The sequence below is a fragment of the Myzus persicae genome, unplaced genomic scaffold, assembly GCF_001856785.1.
Source record: "Myzus persicae strain clone G006 unplaced genomic scaffold, MPER_G0061.0, whole genome shotgun sequence".
NCBI lineage: Eukaryota > Metazoa > Arthropoda > Insecta > Hemiptera > Aphididae > Myzus > Myzus persicae.
In genome coordinates this window covers 146,216-163,907 of record NW_019101460.1, presented here as the reverse complement: position 1 = coordinate 163,907, position 17,692 = coordinate 146,216, and the positions used below count along the sequence as shown (strand labels likewise).

Sequence of the window (17,692 nt, the reverse complement as noted above, 5' to 3'; positions counted from 1 at the left end):
TTTGTTTCATAACACTTATTTCCCATTATCAGTTATCAATATATTGGCAACATCGAATATCAAATTAAATTACATGTACATAATATATTATATGCACTCATGTGCTAAATCGTGTACCTATAAAGTAAATGTTAATCATGTTATTGATAGTCGATGCTAAACTTATATTGTGCTTATAGATAATTGGTAACGTATTTGTGGATTATTTGATTGCATATTTCAGATTAATCAATTGTTTAAACGACTTAAAACACAGTATTTAATGGTAAGTAATAATATTTTTATCGGGCTGTATATTATTCATGATAATAATAATCAATACAAAATGAATATTTTTATTCTTATTTATTAGAATATTATTAACTACAAATGGGTATAGATAAGTTCGCAATTCATAATTGTAACTTGTAGTATGTAATAATTTCTTATACGAATAAAAATAAATAATCAACTAGAAATTGATTTAAAAAATAATTTAACTTCCTTTTATTGTATATTCTACAAATGCACCTTCATCTTGTTCGATATAAATGTGTTGAGTATTCAACTTGTAGTAATAACAGGTATAATTTTTAACACATACGTATAATCTAATAAATAACAATATTATATAGCAAGAACAGTTTTCTAAAGTAGTTTGATACTATAATATGGTTATAAAAATGTTTTTAAAAAAGTTGAAACATTATAGTTATAGTTTGTAGGTATTTCATTTTATTGTTAAAAAATATTAAAGTTTGAATATAAAAATTGTGCTAAATTAATAATTATCGCTATTTATAATTCACTAGGTATACATGCAATATTATTTTATAGATGATTCTCATATCACATAATTTTTAACTAACCACATTATAATATTATGCATATTATACTCTGCATAATATCAAAAATATTCATATACAATTTAAAAACCTACATATTTTAATAAATAAAAAAATATATGAAATTTACAAACCAACCTACTAAAATGGTATTTTCAGGGACGCTTGACGCCTAGTCAGAAATTGCGTTGGTTTATAAGCGATTTAGTCATTTAACGTATATTAGCGTATGTTATAATTTATAAACATTGGCAACAATTTTGAGTGGGATACATATTTTATTCATCAGAACTTACTTAATATGTATAGGTCAGCTCAACAAATTTACATTTTAAACTACCTACAAACTGTGTAAAATCAGTTATTTTCTTTTTGGACACAAAATTGAAAATTAAATGTCCCTTATTCAAGCACAGATATTTTCTTCAAAAATTAATCTCTTGCCTCTAAACACAAGCAATGCTTATAGTTATAATGGTTGCAAATGATTAATATATTATAGTGCGTATCGACAAATATCACAAATATAAACAAATAAACAAAGACCACAGTATATCGTATAATATGTTACTTGTATCTCATTAATATTATCGGCATCATGTAATCTTGATACACATGTTTTATTATTATCGCAGGACGAGACCTCAGAGCTAGTCTCCGAACAAGGCACATAGCCAGATATCCCAGTGTCAGTGCTGTGTGTCTATGTAAATTACGAGTGATACTGGTCAGAACTTTTTATTAAGTGTTATGCTACGCATTTCACGTCTCTATATCCGTTTTCTTGCAACGTCAAACAGCGGAACAGTATGGCGTCTTGCCGACTTATGTGGTAAAGCCCTTCCGGTAGTTGACGCTAGACGCTGCGTCTATAGGCGCGGCAAGGAAAACGTACAAAAGTATGAATCTACTCGTGTTATTACGTCCCCGAAGCTCTTCGGTTCTACTTACAGAGTGAGTGTGGATTACAAAAGGTATTATTTCTTATTAGTGTTTAAAGCTAATTCAAACGTTAGTAATCACGACCACTTCCATAATTATAATTTCCTCTAATAGGAGAAGAGAATAAAATAGAAAAAAAAACAATATTGGTTAACCTTAACTACCGGTTTCAACGCACGTCCTTTATTTTAATTTTATTGCATGGTTCAACTATAGTTTTCGAGTATAGGTTGTTAAACATTTTATGGCAAAATCTTATACTATTAAATATCTTTGGGCCATTTACCTATGCAATACCATTATCGTTTTCAGATATAATATCTCTAGAGAATATTAAAAATAGTTTTAAGAATTTTATTTAAATGCAGTTAAAATATTAATTACCTCTTTTATTATTTTATTAAAATATAAAATATTTATACATGGTTGTATTATTTTGATCGCAGATACTATATTTAATGCTACAATAATATTGAAACTGTTATTTAAATTAAATTATATGTGGTTTAGATAATCTTCAGTTTCATACTACACCTAGTCAATAATTCAATATAATTAAACAAGTTATTGATAATATGGCGTGAGTATGAATTATTCATTTTTTAAGAGGACCAACCACCAACACATAGTTTGATGTGTCATATAAAACAAACATTCTTTATATCCTATAATAATAGCTCACAGTTATTGTGGACTATTAAGTGATAAAAGTATTTTTGTTTGTGTCAATATTTTACCTAAACTTGAAATGATTTTCATGTGCAAATTGTTTCAAAGCTAGGTACTTATCTAAACGCCATTTTGACGCTCAAATATATATTGTAATAGTGTATTTTAACAGTTTACCTAATATATATTATGTAAGTAGATCTACTTCATTTTATATTAATAGTAAGACTATTAATATTAGTTATTAGTCTATCTAATTAAAATTTACCGTTCACATTTCAAATCAAACATTGTTACAGGTTACTTGGTCCCCTCAAAATGCATAGATAATATATAATTTATTATTAAAAATTAAAATAAGACATATGAAATGCATTAGTGTGTACCTACCTTACCTATTATTATACATTTATACGTATCAACTATTGCATACTCAAAATAATACAATACACCCTACATGACAGGACCGAATGATAAAGAAATACTTGTTAGAAATGGATGTATGGAAGTTAAATTTGTTATTATCTGTATCCATATTATGCATCATCAATTTCATTTATAACTCAACCCTATAACCCCATAACTCAAACCTAACCTAACGATATATTTAAGAAAAATATGATTTTTTTCTATTACGTTTTACACACTTCAAAGTACCTACCTACAATCACCAGCTAAGATAATTGTGCAAAATGAATTTATTTCATGTTGGTGTTATTATTCTCTCAAGGAATCCCTTGTGTAATACTGATGTCATTTTTGTCTTAAGTTACGCATTTGAAAATGTTATGAAACCTATAAAACATTAATACTCGATCTTAGGTGTAGGTACCATTACAGTGGATGACACATCCGGAATGGTGGAGTGTATTATTATGTATACATGTATAGTGTATACCTTCCATGACGTACCAGTCACCAGATATCTGTAGAATATAATATCATATGGATGAATTACTTTAAAATTTAAAATCCCTATTGAAACGACATTATTACATTAATTGGATTATGTGCGTGAACGTGTTGCAACACTTGTACACTATAAGATATAGTCAGCAGACCTATAAGCTTACAAACTAAGCTAATTAAAATGAATTTTAATTCGATTTTTTTCCGTCAAACTTAAAATGTCCACTTTTTGTAGTAATAAATAATATTATAATATGTGCATAGTCTTTTAAAACTATTTCAATTCTAAATAATAGATCATTTTACAAAAAAGTAAAAAAAAATACATTATGATTTTATGTACATTTCTAAGATAGGATATTATATTATAAATCCATGTAGAATTTAATTTGTTAAAGTTATAAAAATTAATAGTGCTTTCACAAAAAAAAAAAAAAAATATTAGATGAATTGTAAAATAAGTAAATAAATTGGTACATTATATTGTACATGGATAGAAACGAATAATATATTATATGAAACATAAACTATACCACATATAGTATACACAATACATCTTTAGAATTGGGTATGCAGTTTTGCACGTTTTAGGTAGTATTCATTTCATCAAAACACGTGGCTACATAGCATTACTTGATGGCCATGTCACGTTGGTCATGCATCCTGACGAACTAGTAGTTCATAAACAGGTAATTGATAACACACTATATCACGAATTTCTTGAAAAAAAAAAGGTTAAAAATATATGTAATGCCATTGAATTCGATTTAGGTGACCTAGACCATACGATATTACAATTACAGTGAACTAGAAAATATAATATAGTGTAATTACATGGAAATTGTTTTGGTTGTATAACTAATTTGTCTTATTTTTTAACGTATTGTATTCTTCGACTTCACTAAGTGAAAATAATAAAATATAAATATATTTTTATGTTTTTATTAAATTACTGAAATAATTATAAATTGGTTTTTTTAAACTAGTTTTTAGACCAAACATATTTTGCGAACGGTGGCGTCATTTGGACTTTGCAAGGTACATACATTCACGTATTGAAAATCCAATAGTTTTATGTGATTACAGTGGGCCACTTTTAAAATAGGTCTGTCTGAAAAATGGATAAATTCTAAACAATGTTTATAAAAATAAGCGTGTTATAAAAAATTTAAATAATGCCACTGTTTGCGTAGCCTGCGATTAGTTGGAAACTTGGAACAACTGAACTATTTTATAAACAACACTCAATATACAGATATTGCAGCATACAAGTACTATACAGATATCCAAATAAAAATTTAAACATTTGATTTGTGTAAGAAGATGTCAGCTCACTGTTTGTTTTCTCTCACTCCCCCACGCGCAGTATTGACAATTTGAGATCAGTAGATTCAAAATTGTGTTCTTAACTTTAATAATATATTAGAATGAAATAAACATTTAAACATAAACCTCTTTTTTGACCTATCATCAAAACTTAAACTTATTATCTTGGAAATTCCATAGATTTTTATTGATCTTTTAATTTTAAGTGAGTTATTATAATGCAAAATTTTAAAGTAGGTATTCATGTGACTGGCTTTAAAACTAAAATACCAATAAAGTCCAAATATTGGCTTTAGATAATATTTTTACCTTTAACTGTTATGGTAATTTTTTTATAATATTAAAGCTAAATACTAAATTTGTTCTGATTAACTCATATTTTACTAGTTTGCGCCTGAGTAAGAGAGATAAAACTACTACGAGTAGTGCACTGATTTCCTCTTAAACTTTAAAGGGAACGGTATATTTTAAACAAAACACACAAGTAATCAATATTTAGTAGTAAATGTTTAGTTTGATTGTTGTGAGGAAGGCAGAAAATTAATAATACTCTGTTACGAGGAACTTAAAGAAAGAAACGTGATCGACCAACAAATATTTTTTTTCTTTAATGTACTTATAAAAACGCAAATAAAATTTAAAAAAATATTTATTGTTACTTCATTAATTAAATATAATGGTGTGTATCATAAAAAGTGGATGGTTTTAGCTTTATGGTTTATCAATAATGAATATTAATGGCATCTGGTTTTTTAATATTTTCAGGTATTAGCTATTTTTATTTCTGCGATTTTTTCTGCTTGGAATCGCCCTTTATATTCAAAATTATAAACTGCAAATAAATTATTCTCTATCATTTCTGTGAATGAAGACCGGTTACTTATGTATAATAAATAATAATATTTCCATAACAATCTCGTCTAGAGCCTATCGTTTAAGAGCCCGAACAAGAACGAATACAATCGAATGCTACCAAATGAACCCATGTAAACGGTATAGCCAAACACAAACGAAGCATTCGTTTGCATTCGGAAGCCCTCGCTTCAAATGTGGTCTGATCGAAGCGTTCAATAATATGCGTTCAAAATCGTTCGGTAGAATTCGCTTGCATTCGTTCGTGCTCTTATGTAAACCTACCTATTCAGGAAAAATTATTCTATGTAGAAATATATGATGTGTAAAGGTAGAATATTTTATATAATTTGATTAATAACCATAGTCAATAATCAATTATACTCAAAAAGTTCATTTATAAGCATTTTAAGTTCAAATTTTGACCAAGTTCATCACAATCACGAAAATTTGCAAATTATCTTGTAGTTAAAAATGTGTAAAATATGTTACATTTGTACAGCTAAAGATTGGGAATGTAGACAAATTTTCCTCATAAGTAATTCATATTGTTACCAAAAAATCTAAATATTTTATAGACACAGTTTTTATTATTGTTATTAAGTTCAAATTTGGAAAAAATTACAAATTAATTAACCAGTTAACCAGGAATAATGGTTTTAGTTATTTTCTTGTAATTTAAAAATATTATTCGTGGTTACTTGAAACTCCTGAAGTATATTATTATATACAAATATGATAATATGTAAATAATATTAATTCTACTTACCGGCTACCGAATTAATAATAAAAATATAAATATACCTAATATAAAATATCCTAATTTTTAGGCTGACAAACCATCTCCACTCAGTATCGTTTTTCGTATACAATTATATTATATCATTGAATTCAAATCCAACACCGTCCATTGCAGTGACCCACTTGAAACTATACAGAAGAGCGTCACCCACTTACTCGCTTATTTTTTTTTAAATTTCATGTGGTATCACAACCTAGGCGAGAACTACGTTGGTATTACTTCCACAAAATAACCTAATTTAAACCTGATACAAAAGTTACCTACAACTAATGTTTTCTACATTTATTTTACAAAACAATAAATAATTTGATATTTTAAAATTACAAAAACAAATATTTAAAATAAAATGATTAACAATAATACCTATGTATTTATCAAAAACTGTTTTTTATGATTACTTATGATCAAATATTAAAGTCCAACTGATATGTAGAAAAAACAAAAGTCAAGATATTGAACTGTTTAAGGAAAATATAATACGATTTTAAAAATATGAAAATTAATAACAGCTGTTACGATGTACAAAAGTATAACGTTACACAAATTAACAAACTCTACAAATTCAAATGTTACATGAAACTGTATGTTATAAATTATAATGCATATGTTTATCGTATATTATATTTTAAAAAAAGTCAAAATTATAGTTTTTAGTTGTCAAAAGTATTTACTTTAAGTAATCGGTTAATATATTTTATACACAATATTAACTTAAAGTATAAGTTTTAATCAATTTTATTTATATTTATCTATTATCTATACCATAATCATAAAGCATAAGGTAAAAGTTATAAAACTTCAAAGTTCTTTAATTTTTTCTGTACTGAATGCCTTTATTTCCAAAAAAAAAAACAACTTCAAATTGTATTATTCGTGTGAATTACATTTCAAATCTTCAACTGACAAAAATAACTGTGAATTAACTATGAAACAGCAGATTATTGTTCTATAGTTGGAATTTTTAATTAGGAAAAAAACGGCTAAGCCTGATGCCATACGATACTCACTGAAAAGTTCAACATGTAGCCAATCCAATTTAATTTCAATTTCACCTCCTTGCCACATATCATTGAATTATTCAATTTATTTATGTTATTTTATTCAAAATTAGATAGTATATAGTTCAAGAACAATATAAGTTATATCATATGAACATTATTTTAAACGTATTAAATTATTATAATAATAATAATAGGAACAAATTTTTTTTCTAATTAATTGATAATAGTTCCAATATATTAATCATATCAGTCGAACTAGGTATACCTAGTTCAAACTTAAAACAACGTTGCACTCGGTGCAGTCTTTTAAAAACAATCTGAACGTAAGCTTATAAATAATAAACAATTATAGCTATATTGTGGAGGTTTGACAAAAAAACTCACTTGTTATAGTCGTTGTCGTGGTCGTCACGGTCGTTGACGGTAACCGGTAACTGATGTGCGTCGCCAATTGGCATAGTCGACAGCCTAGCCAGGTTCAGATAGAGCAGCAACAAGTTGGCGGCCAAAAAAGCCGTGTGCACATCGTCAGGAAGAGGAAGCGGGGAATATTCGGCGAACAGTGATGGTTCAAAATGGTCTTCTGCTTCATCTCCTTGAAACTGGTCAACATCACTGCCACAGCCACCGCCAGTATCGTCGATCGCCGAAGACAACCCCCGCATAGTTGTGTAACTGCTATAAAATTAAATAGTTTTGAGCTCCAATCTAATAAGCTTTGAACTAAAAACAAAACAAAATTCATACATATTTTTGAAAGTCATTGAACTCTCAGCACAAAATCTAAAAGGGTCCATCAGTTACGCTCTATCATTTTAAATATAAGATAAAACAACGTCACAAAAACGCGTTTTTTCGCCTTCCCTAGATTTTTTTTATTCCTTTACTTGTATAATTGATGGTTTTAACAGTTATTATTATTATTCGTTATTATTAAATAATAGCTTTAGTTTTATTATTTCACTAGCTGACCCCATGGACTTTTTTAGGATTTTCCATATTATTTTCCTTTTTAAATCACTCCTGTATTAAAGCGAACAAAACATAAAAAAAATATTCAAACCGGTCAAGCCGTTTTTGAGTTTTAAAACTGACGAACATTATTTCATTTTTATGTGTATAGAAATAATATTTATTACTGAATAATGATTTATATAAATAAAAAAAATTATACTTTTTAACAGTTTTAGTTTTTATAGTAAGGAAACCTTTTTTTTGATTTTGCATCAATAACTGTTTATACGAATCATAAAATCAACATCTTTAAATGCACAGTGGTTGACTGATATGTCTGGGGATAGTGGGGAAGGAAGCCGAAGTAGAATGAACGAAACGTTTTCATTAAAAAGTAGTGCACTATATTATAGACCAAAATTGGCTGAAACCAATCGGGAAACGAAAATGTAATTTGTTTAAAATAAACAGCGCAATGCTTCAATGTTTAGTAATGCTAAGTAATGTTATGATAAGTACACGATATATACCAAGTATGCTCACCTCCTTTTTTCTTTATTGATGTAGTCATACAAAATCTGATTTTTTTTAATTTTTAAGTACAAACGCTTTAAGAACATATTTTAAAGTTCTTGAGATTGTTTTGTACTACCTACTTAAGGTCCTGTGGAGATACAAGCTTTTGTTTTTCAAATAAGAACACCTATTCAACTATAAATTATATACAGCAGATAATTTTTTTGTAATTGTTGAAGTATCAAAATCAAAATTCGTACCAGTAGTTTTTGAGTTATTCAACTTTGTATTATGAGAATAAAATATCCATAGTAATAAGTTTATAAGACATGGGGGCTATAGTAATTTGAAAATTGTAGTCATTAATATTAATAATTTGTAAAAATGGCCCAAGTATAATAATAAAAAAGATCGAATTTTACTTAAATATTTTTTTTTTTTAAACCAGTTTTAAGGACTATTTAGTACAAACATTTTAATAACTAAGAAACCACTCATTCGATATTCGAATGTGGTACATAACAATTTTCAAAAAAATTATCTACTAATTAATTCACAGTAAAAGAGGGAGTTCTCATTTTAAAAACAGAAGTTTATATCACTATAGGATACTCCCTAAGTAGTACAAAAAAATTTAAGAATTTAAAAATATGGTCTTTGAGTATATTTAAAAATTTCAAAAGCCAGAATTTGAATAAATTTATTATCAATGGAGACAATGGTGGTGAACATAATTAGTATATATTTGGGGATCCTAGGACCTCCTCCTCCACCTCTACAGTCATTCACACGGCTCCCCCACCACTACACCTCCTTCAACACCGTTACAGGGCTCTCCCACCACTTCACCTCCGCCGTCGCATTACACAGTTTCCCTACCACTAGTCCTCCTCTTTGACTGTTACACCATTACATCTCCAGTACGGTAGAAAAGCCACTACTGGAACCACCACCTGTGGGGGCGGAGGAGGAGGTCCTAGAATCGGAAAATATATACTACTCATGCTCACCCCTATTGTTCCCTTTGATAATAAATGTATTCAAATTCTGGTTGAATCACCCTGTATATAGGAATATATACTTATCAACGAGGAAACTACTAGCTTTGTTATATAATAATTTATAATATGATAAGTCAAATCTTACATCAACTATGACCTAAGTATAGTGAATACTAAATACCCTATCGTATTTGCGTCACTAATATTTCAATAGGTACCTTTTGTATTTTTGTATTTTTTATTTAATTTCGTACATACATACATACATACATACATACATACATACATACATACATACATACATACATACATACAAATATACATACATACATACATACATACATACATACGAGTACTGGGCACCACTGAGAGAACTCGTGTTTCTATTTATATCCCTTTATAAGTGATTTTTTTCTCGTATAAACACTTCTGATCTGAATGCTATAAGCCGCTGTGGTTTATGATTTTCATATACTTAGTCGTTTAGAACAGTATACCTATATAGCTGGCATGATAAATGACGTATGAGCATAACGTCATTTTGTTCAAACAAACCTTTGTTCTACAAGTCTTACGTTATTATTTTTTCGACACTTCAAGATCTATATTTAAAACCAGCAACAATGATTTATTAATTTTATCCTCTAAACTCCATTAATAAATGTATGAGTAGGTATATTATCACGACTCCCATGATACTCAATATACATTTCCTACATAACAAAAGTTATTTTTTTTCTTCAAGTGTTTCCTTTCTTTAAAATCAAACCTTTAAAGTAGGTGAACAATTTATCACCATGATTATAAAACATGCTACATTTAATAGCTAATTTTATTTGTTCTTGAATTACAATAATATGTAGTACCTAAAAAAAATATATATTTAAATTTTTAAACAGAAAAATAGTAATTACAAATTAGAAAAAATGAACCTCACTAATATTCATGTTATTTCTAGTAAATTACCGAACTAGACATTAAAGAATATTTTAGACATATTTTTACTCCAAGTACGTATCGTTGGACCTTATTTAGTTGTGAGACAGTATATAGTCACGTCGTATAGAAGTTTTGTTTTTAATCTTACGAAACCTGCTGCAGTATGTATACTTAAGTATATCATTTATAAATGTATATAAAACATTTTATTTGAATAATTTCAAATGTAAATAACCAGATAAATCACTTATCATGGTTCGCACAATAAACAACAGTAGTGAAACAGCAAAAGCATGTATTTATTTTGTAAAGAAGTCGATTTGATATGTAAAATGTATGTATATTATGCCTATAATATAGTAGGCACTATGTGTACCTACAATAATAACTCAATTCTGCGGGTTCTATGTCGCATGATCAATCCTATAACATAGGCTATCGTAATTATTTATCAAGAATTATATTAGACAGACTTCTTGGGGCAAAACATTGTGGGAATTGGGCAGTTGTGTGTTGCATTATAAACCATTACAGGTATAAGTATTAAAATTTCGTGTTTAACACAATATAGTCGACTCCCAAATCGAAAAGTTGTAATTATTTTAATTCATCACAGTATTCAATTCGTTCTATTAGAATTTGTCAACCGATTTTATTTCAAAAACAGCAGTTTTTCTCTGAGTTAGTTGTCCACGACGAGGCTGAAACTAACCGTGAGATAATAAGTAATATTATAATTCGCGAGTAAATACGATGACTCATGTGATGTGTTATTAAATGTTCTTATTTAAATCCGCCTAAAACGAAAAATAAATCGTACCGTAACATTTGAACAAACACACGAATACGGAATAAGTGCAAGCATCGGAACATTTTCTCATGGTCACCCCGAAACATTGAACTCAATCGTGCCCCTCGTTATATTATTAATTTAACCATGCAATCGGCGACGGAAAATTTGGGAGAATCTTAACGACGATGCGCAAGCGGTAGCGGTGGATACGCGTATAACACGATAAATAAACGCTGCAGCGTTTTCGATCGCCAAAATCCATGTAATCACTTAATTTATTTAGATATGTATATTTTATGCCCATGTGCGGTCATGGTAATTTACACGGTGAATTATTTATGGCGGCTGAGCCCTACCCGATTTAGGACCGGTTCGTTCCTCCTTGTGTCTATTTTATATACGTTATATTATTATACTCCCGCCGGATAAATGAGTCATTGCCGTGGCTCCGAAGTGTTGCACGGTAGACGCGGGCAGGCGATACAATTCTGCTTCCATCTCGGCGCGACGTCTCAAAAACTGCAGACGACGGCGACGTTTTATTTACAGTGAGTGTGTGTGTGTGTGTGTGTGTGTGTGTGTGTGTGTGTGTGTGTGTGTGTGTGTGTGAATACCTTGCCCTCTGTTCGCGTCCTAATATTATTCGATTCGTCGGTTACGCGGTGCATACTAATATTATACACGCAAGCCAAGACGTGACGTCTGACGTGCCCAGAGATTTTAAGTTATGGACGGGTGGGGGAAGGGGGTAAGGGTGATGACATAAATTCTAAAACAAAAATAGATAACTTGAAAATAAGATGTTTGTTAGGGTTGAAATGGTGAGAGTTTTTCCATTAACTGAGTCATAATATTGTTAATTATGAAGTGTCAAATTCTAATTATATTAATTTTTGTTGTTTTTAATAAAAATTAATTTTTGGGTTATTTTTTTATAAAGTTGTATATAAGGTTGGTTAGATTACCTAACCTCTAAATATTTTTTTTTTTAATTCGTAAATTTTTTTAGTTAAACTATTTATTTTTAAAATAAATTTATAAAAATAAAATTCAATTTTTATATACATTTTTAAACAAATGTAATATAATGGTATTTGATTGAAAATGGGTGTTTTTTTAGTATTTATTTTACATTTTATGAAATTATTTAGTTTTTAGAACATTTTTAAGCATATTTAAGATATTTTCATAGTACCGTTTAAATGTCGGTTAAAATATGATGACATATTTTTAAGAAAACAATTTAATACTAAGTTTTTTAATTTGTTGGTGCATACAGGGAATAGTCATATGTCTATCACATTTAAGCATTCTTTAAAGAATATATTTAGCTGGTATTAAATACATATATATATCCAGGAACTATATTAATAACACAATATTAATTATATTATTTATTTGGTAGCTTTGGCAACTTTGTAGAGGGAAGAATTCTGAATTTCCCTCCTTGCCCAGTGAATACGCCAGGCACACCTTTCTCGGCACACCCGTACCATGTCAACATCAACGGTCTGCGACGAAAAATTTCACACTCCTACCGACGTGTACGGCTTAAATATTGTATTATCATTATACGGTACTTATATGTTACATTTTAATATTTGAGTTCAATTTATATTTTAGATATTCACACTGTACATACCTAGTAATGTTTCAAACACAAACAGTTCTCTTAAAAAAATTGAGAAATAAAAAGACAAATTATAACTGTATGTCAAGTGTGTATTACTATAATATCATGTCGATTTTTCGGTGCACATTAAAACGGAATATCATATATACATATATAATATTTATCATATCGTAGTATATGCGTCACACGCCCACGCACGAGTGCTTTTTTCGTTTTATTTTATTTATCTTTTAATGCTCTTACCGTGTACATGCATAATGCGTATAGGTGTATATTACAATGTGTATAATATGATAAGAGTTTAAGTATAGGTGAAGTATATGGGCGTTGAATATTTATGTATTATAATATAGGGTCGGTAATTTAAATTCAACTATGAATCCTAGGTGGATTATGTATCGTGTATTTATATAATTTCTAGCAAAAACAATTTGTGTTGTTTTATACAGCAATTTTCTCAACACATCATAACAGAACATACGGCTACATTCAGTCTGTTTACAGCGTGCATGAAGTGATTCGTATTATTTTTTTTGCGTTGCGTCTGCGAAAATTAAATCTGAACAGATTATAAACCCGTATATAATGTTATACACAACGTGCCAAATTATAGAGTTATATAAATTATAATGTTATCCCGTAAACGCATACAACATAACGCACGTGCGACTACACATCACAATATTTTGTAATAACTAAACAACCATAAAAAAAACTTAATTGATTAAAATACACATATTTTGTGGCCTGCGTGTAGAACCTGCGAGTTGTGGTTTATTTGTATTTTATATATTTTAATATAATGTGCACAATAGGCACACATATTGTATTGGTTAACATAACGACACTCTCAACATACGGATCCTACCAAAACTATTTTATTTGTTACAATACAAAATATATCCATGTGACTGTGTAAAATAATTGCAATATCATGTACAAAAAAAAAATTAAACGACAAAATCAATCGCCTTAAGATGATATTTTAAGTTTTAACAGTCACACGATAAATAAAATATATACATTTAAATCGATATCCATGCTAGTAAACACCATAATAAGTGTGTAAAGACTGTGACGGCCTATGTACTGTGATTTAATGCACACTTATATACATACACCTATATATATATTCTAGATAAATACGTTAATAGTTCACAAAAAACCTTGAAAACGCAGAAGATCTCCTGATGACTGGGGAAGATACACCTACCGTGTCTTTATAATAGTCCTATACTCCTATACCCATGAAGTACGCAATTCACGTTAACCTAACCTAACCTTTACGTGAACCTTTACATGGCGTGACCAGATAGGTACGACTACAATATTTATACCTAAATGTTCTTTCATATTGCATTATACAAAATTTAAACACCATCTATATGCAATCAATTTATATTTTGTTGTGTTCCCAGCGTTTCAATAGGTATTGACGTTTTGCAAAAACAAAACTTCTTAACCTAACATAATTTAACAACGAAAAAATATACTCTTGCATATTACGCAATTTTAAAAAGTTATACTCACGCATAATGTCTTACGTTTTCGTTTAAAATAAACATGACAAAAGGTTTAATATCAAATATTGCACTCACCCAATGCGTGGACCGAATACATTTAATTTGTAGTATAAAATATATCCCATGGGTTCAAAATGGACAGTTTTTTAGCTGCTCCTTGGTCCGACCTATTCTATAATACGATTCTGTTATTTAAGATCCTCTTTATTTTTACATTACATTGCGGTTTGAAAGGTTCAGCGCAAATTCCCATAAATTATTGCACATTTTCTTACGGTTCTTTATCCTCTAAATGGTTATAAGTTTTTGCAACATCAGTAAAGTTTTAAATTTATCCAGTATTGCCAATCGGGGACATAATGCAGGTATATCATATCTTACTAAACTTCTGCCTAACTTAATTGATCATATAAACATGTAATAATATATTATTTTATATGTATATATAATTGATCGTCTTACAATCTTTTTACGAATACATTTTAAAGCTCTGCCTTGGCATTCTAATTAGTAATTACTAATACATTCGTCCTTCATTTATTCCATTTTCTGATATTATTATCTATTAATTCCAATTTTCAATCGTGTATGTGTCTTTCTTTTTAATAAAAACCCCGTCACCTCTAATTTTCTACAAACTTCATTAACTTAAATTAGTAATTACTGAGATTCTACCAGGATTTTTATTATTCTTATTTATTCAACTTATAATATTATTATAAATTTATTTATTTATAAATATAAAATGAACGATATGGCTATATGTTTTTGTTTTATAAAATAAAATATAAGAACTTTAAATAAGCCTTATTGTATAATATTAAATCAAAATTATTAATTTTGATGACTTACATAATAGTATATTGAATATTTGTATGTATACTGTGAATATGATAGGAAAGGTCGCCGTTAATAATTTTTTAATAATGATTATTGCAGTATCTTGGTAACACGAGAAGTTGTTTAATTTTTCAGAAATATGATACCTATTTCACATTCTGTATCTTGAAATAAAACACAGCATTAGATAATGTAAGACAATATGTGATTTAAAATAAACAACCAGAACATGTTTTGAAATTAAGAAATAATAAACTTCATATTTATGATGATAATAATTTTCTTATACAAATATGTCTATGATCAATAATATCAAGAGAATTGTTTCTATCAAAATGCAATAGGTACATTTATGGAGCAATATTATTTGTTTAATTACCGATTTTTTTCTCATACTGTACAAATGACTTACTAACGTTTTTTTAGCATGAAAAATATTATAATTTATAATATTTGAAAAAGATTATTAACAAGTTATTATTGGCAATATAATTTCGTTCCAATTTGTATTTACGCTGAAACAAGCTTCCGGGCTTGCTGCCATCAATAGTCGTTTAACGCTAAGATTATCTGACAAAAGCAAATTTTTGAAGTAATTTCAAACGACGTGTTGAGATGGAGAAAGTTACATAAAATATTTAAAAGAATAAAAGTTATATATTAAACTGTATGTAAAAAAAAATTCAAATCCAATAAAATATTTTTTTTTAATCTAATAGCTTATTACACTTATAATAATACAACTATAGGTACTTACTTTTATACAGAATTTTTTAAAAGAAAGTTTTGCTAAGTATGTTTTACATATTATTCAAATACTAAATAATAGTTAACATTTTTAGATTCTAAGCTGAGAAATGAATAAACTGTTTTTATAACGATGTTTTGTTTTTAAATTTTATATTTTGTCTGTGAGCCATTTTATAATTGAAAAAATTCTTTGATCTTCAACTTTGAGTGTAGTACTCGCCATTTGGTAACAGGTTGGATATTTTAGGTAAGGTTCCGGATCAAAATTCCCAGTAATTTTCAAAATAATCCAAAAAAAAAACCAATAAAAAATTATAGATAAATGAGAAATTTTACCTAAAACTGGTTTTTAACAAAATCTATTAATTTTTTTACCATCTCTCATTTATGTATGATTAAACAGTTGTTTATTAATAAAAAGCTTGAAAATATTATACAATAAGACCTTAAGTTGTGATTACAAAAATTAAAAATTATCGAAATTACATAGATCTACTTACTCACAATTTAATTTTATTATAATCATTTAAAAGTAAAATATTAACAAGATCCGTTGTACCTAATCACGAACATTTGCAAGACATTTTGTAATTAAAAATGTCCCCATAACACTTTAAATTTGAATAGCTAAACTTGAACTTCTCATACTTATACATGGTATATCACATAAGTTTAACTGCAACACTCTCTAAGAATTAACAGCAACCTAAAAATACATTATACACTCAATTTTTGTTTTAAACATAAGATATTAAAATTTCAAGAAGATTGAATATTCAAACAAAAGCAATGATTTGTTGTGGGTTCAAAAAATATAGGGACTTGAAAATTTTTGACATTACGTTGTTACCACATTATTAGTTATTAATATTTCCTTTAATTAGATAATAACTTTTTTCATAATATTTAGATTAATTTAGCACAAACCTATACATTTAACGTATTGGATAAGACTAAAATTTTACCGAACAAAAATAAACACAAAATACACAAAATGTTCTAACTTTGTGGATTGTAAATTAATGAATTATTTAATTACGCTTAACAAAAAATAAGTATTATTTTCATAGATTTTAGTTCATTAATTACGGATATTATCGTATAATAAATATATACTATCAAACATTTACTATTTATCATAATTCAAAGACTAAATCCCTAACACTAAATACTAAACACAAATAATGTATTAATAAATAAGCTATAGGTACCTAGTTTGATTATATTATTATATTATAATGCCTATTGTTATTTTCAGATAATTATTCAACACGTCATCTTTTCAAACAATATCTGGTTTTAAGGTATAAAGGAATATAAGATTAAGGATCACAAATATTACAATACATATACAAGTCATTATCTATACTATGTTTTGAATTCGTTTATGCTTTATGTTTATTCTACGAGTCAGCAAC

At 28.0% G+C, this 17,692-nt stretch overlaps 1 protein-coding gene across 3 annotated transcripts in view; it reads right to left on the bottom strand.

Moving 5' to 3' along the window:
- The window catches only part of LOC111029208, a 90,162-nt gene that overhangs the window by 63,329 nt on the left and 9,141 nt on the right, over positions 1–17,692 (bottom strand). The window contains exon 2 of one of the 3 annotated variants that reach the window (XM_022308140.1): positions 7,710–8,003. In XM_022308140.1, coding sequence (XP_022163832.1) covers positions 7,710–7,990 — 281 coding nt within the window. In that variant the 5' untranslated portion in view covers positions 7,991–8,003. Of the gene's footprint in view, positions 1–7,709; positions 8,004–17,692 lie in introns of those variants that run through there. The other 2 variants (XM_022308141.1, XM_022308142.1) reach the window with 2 other exon arrangements.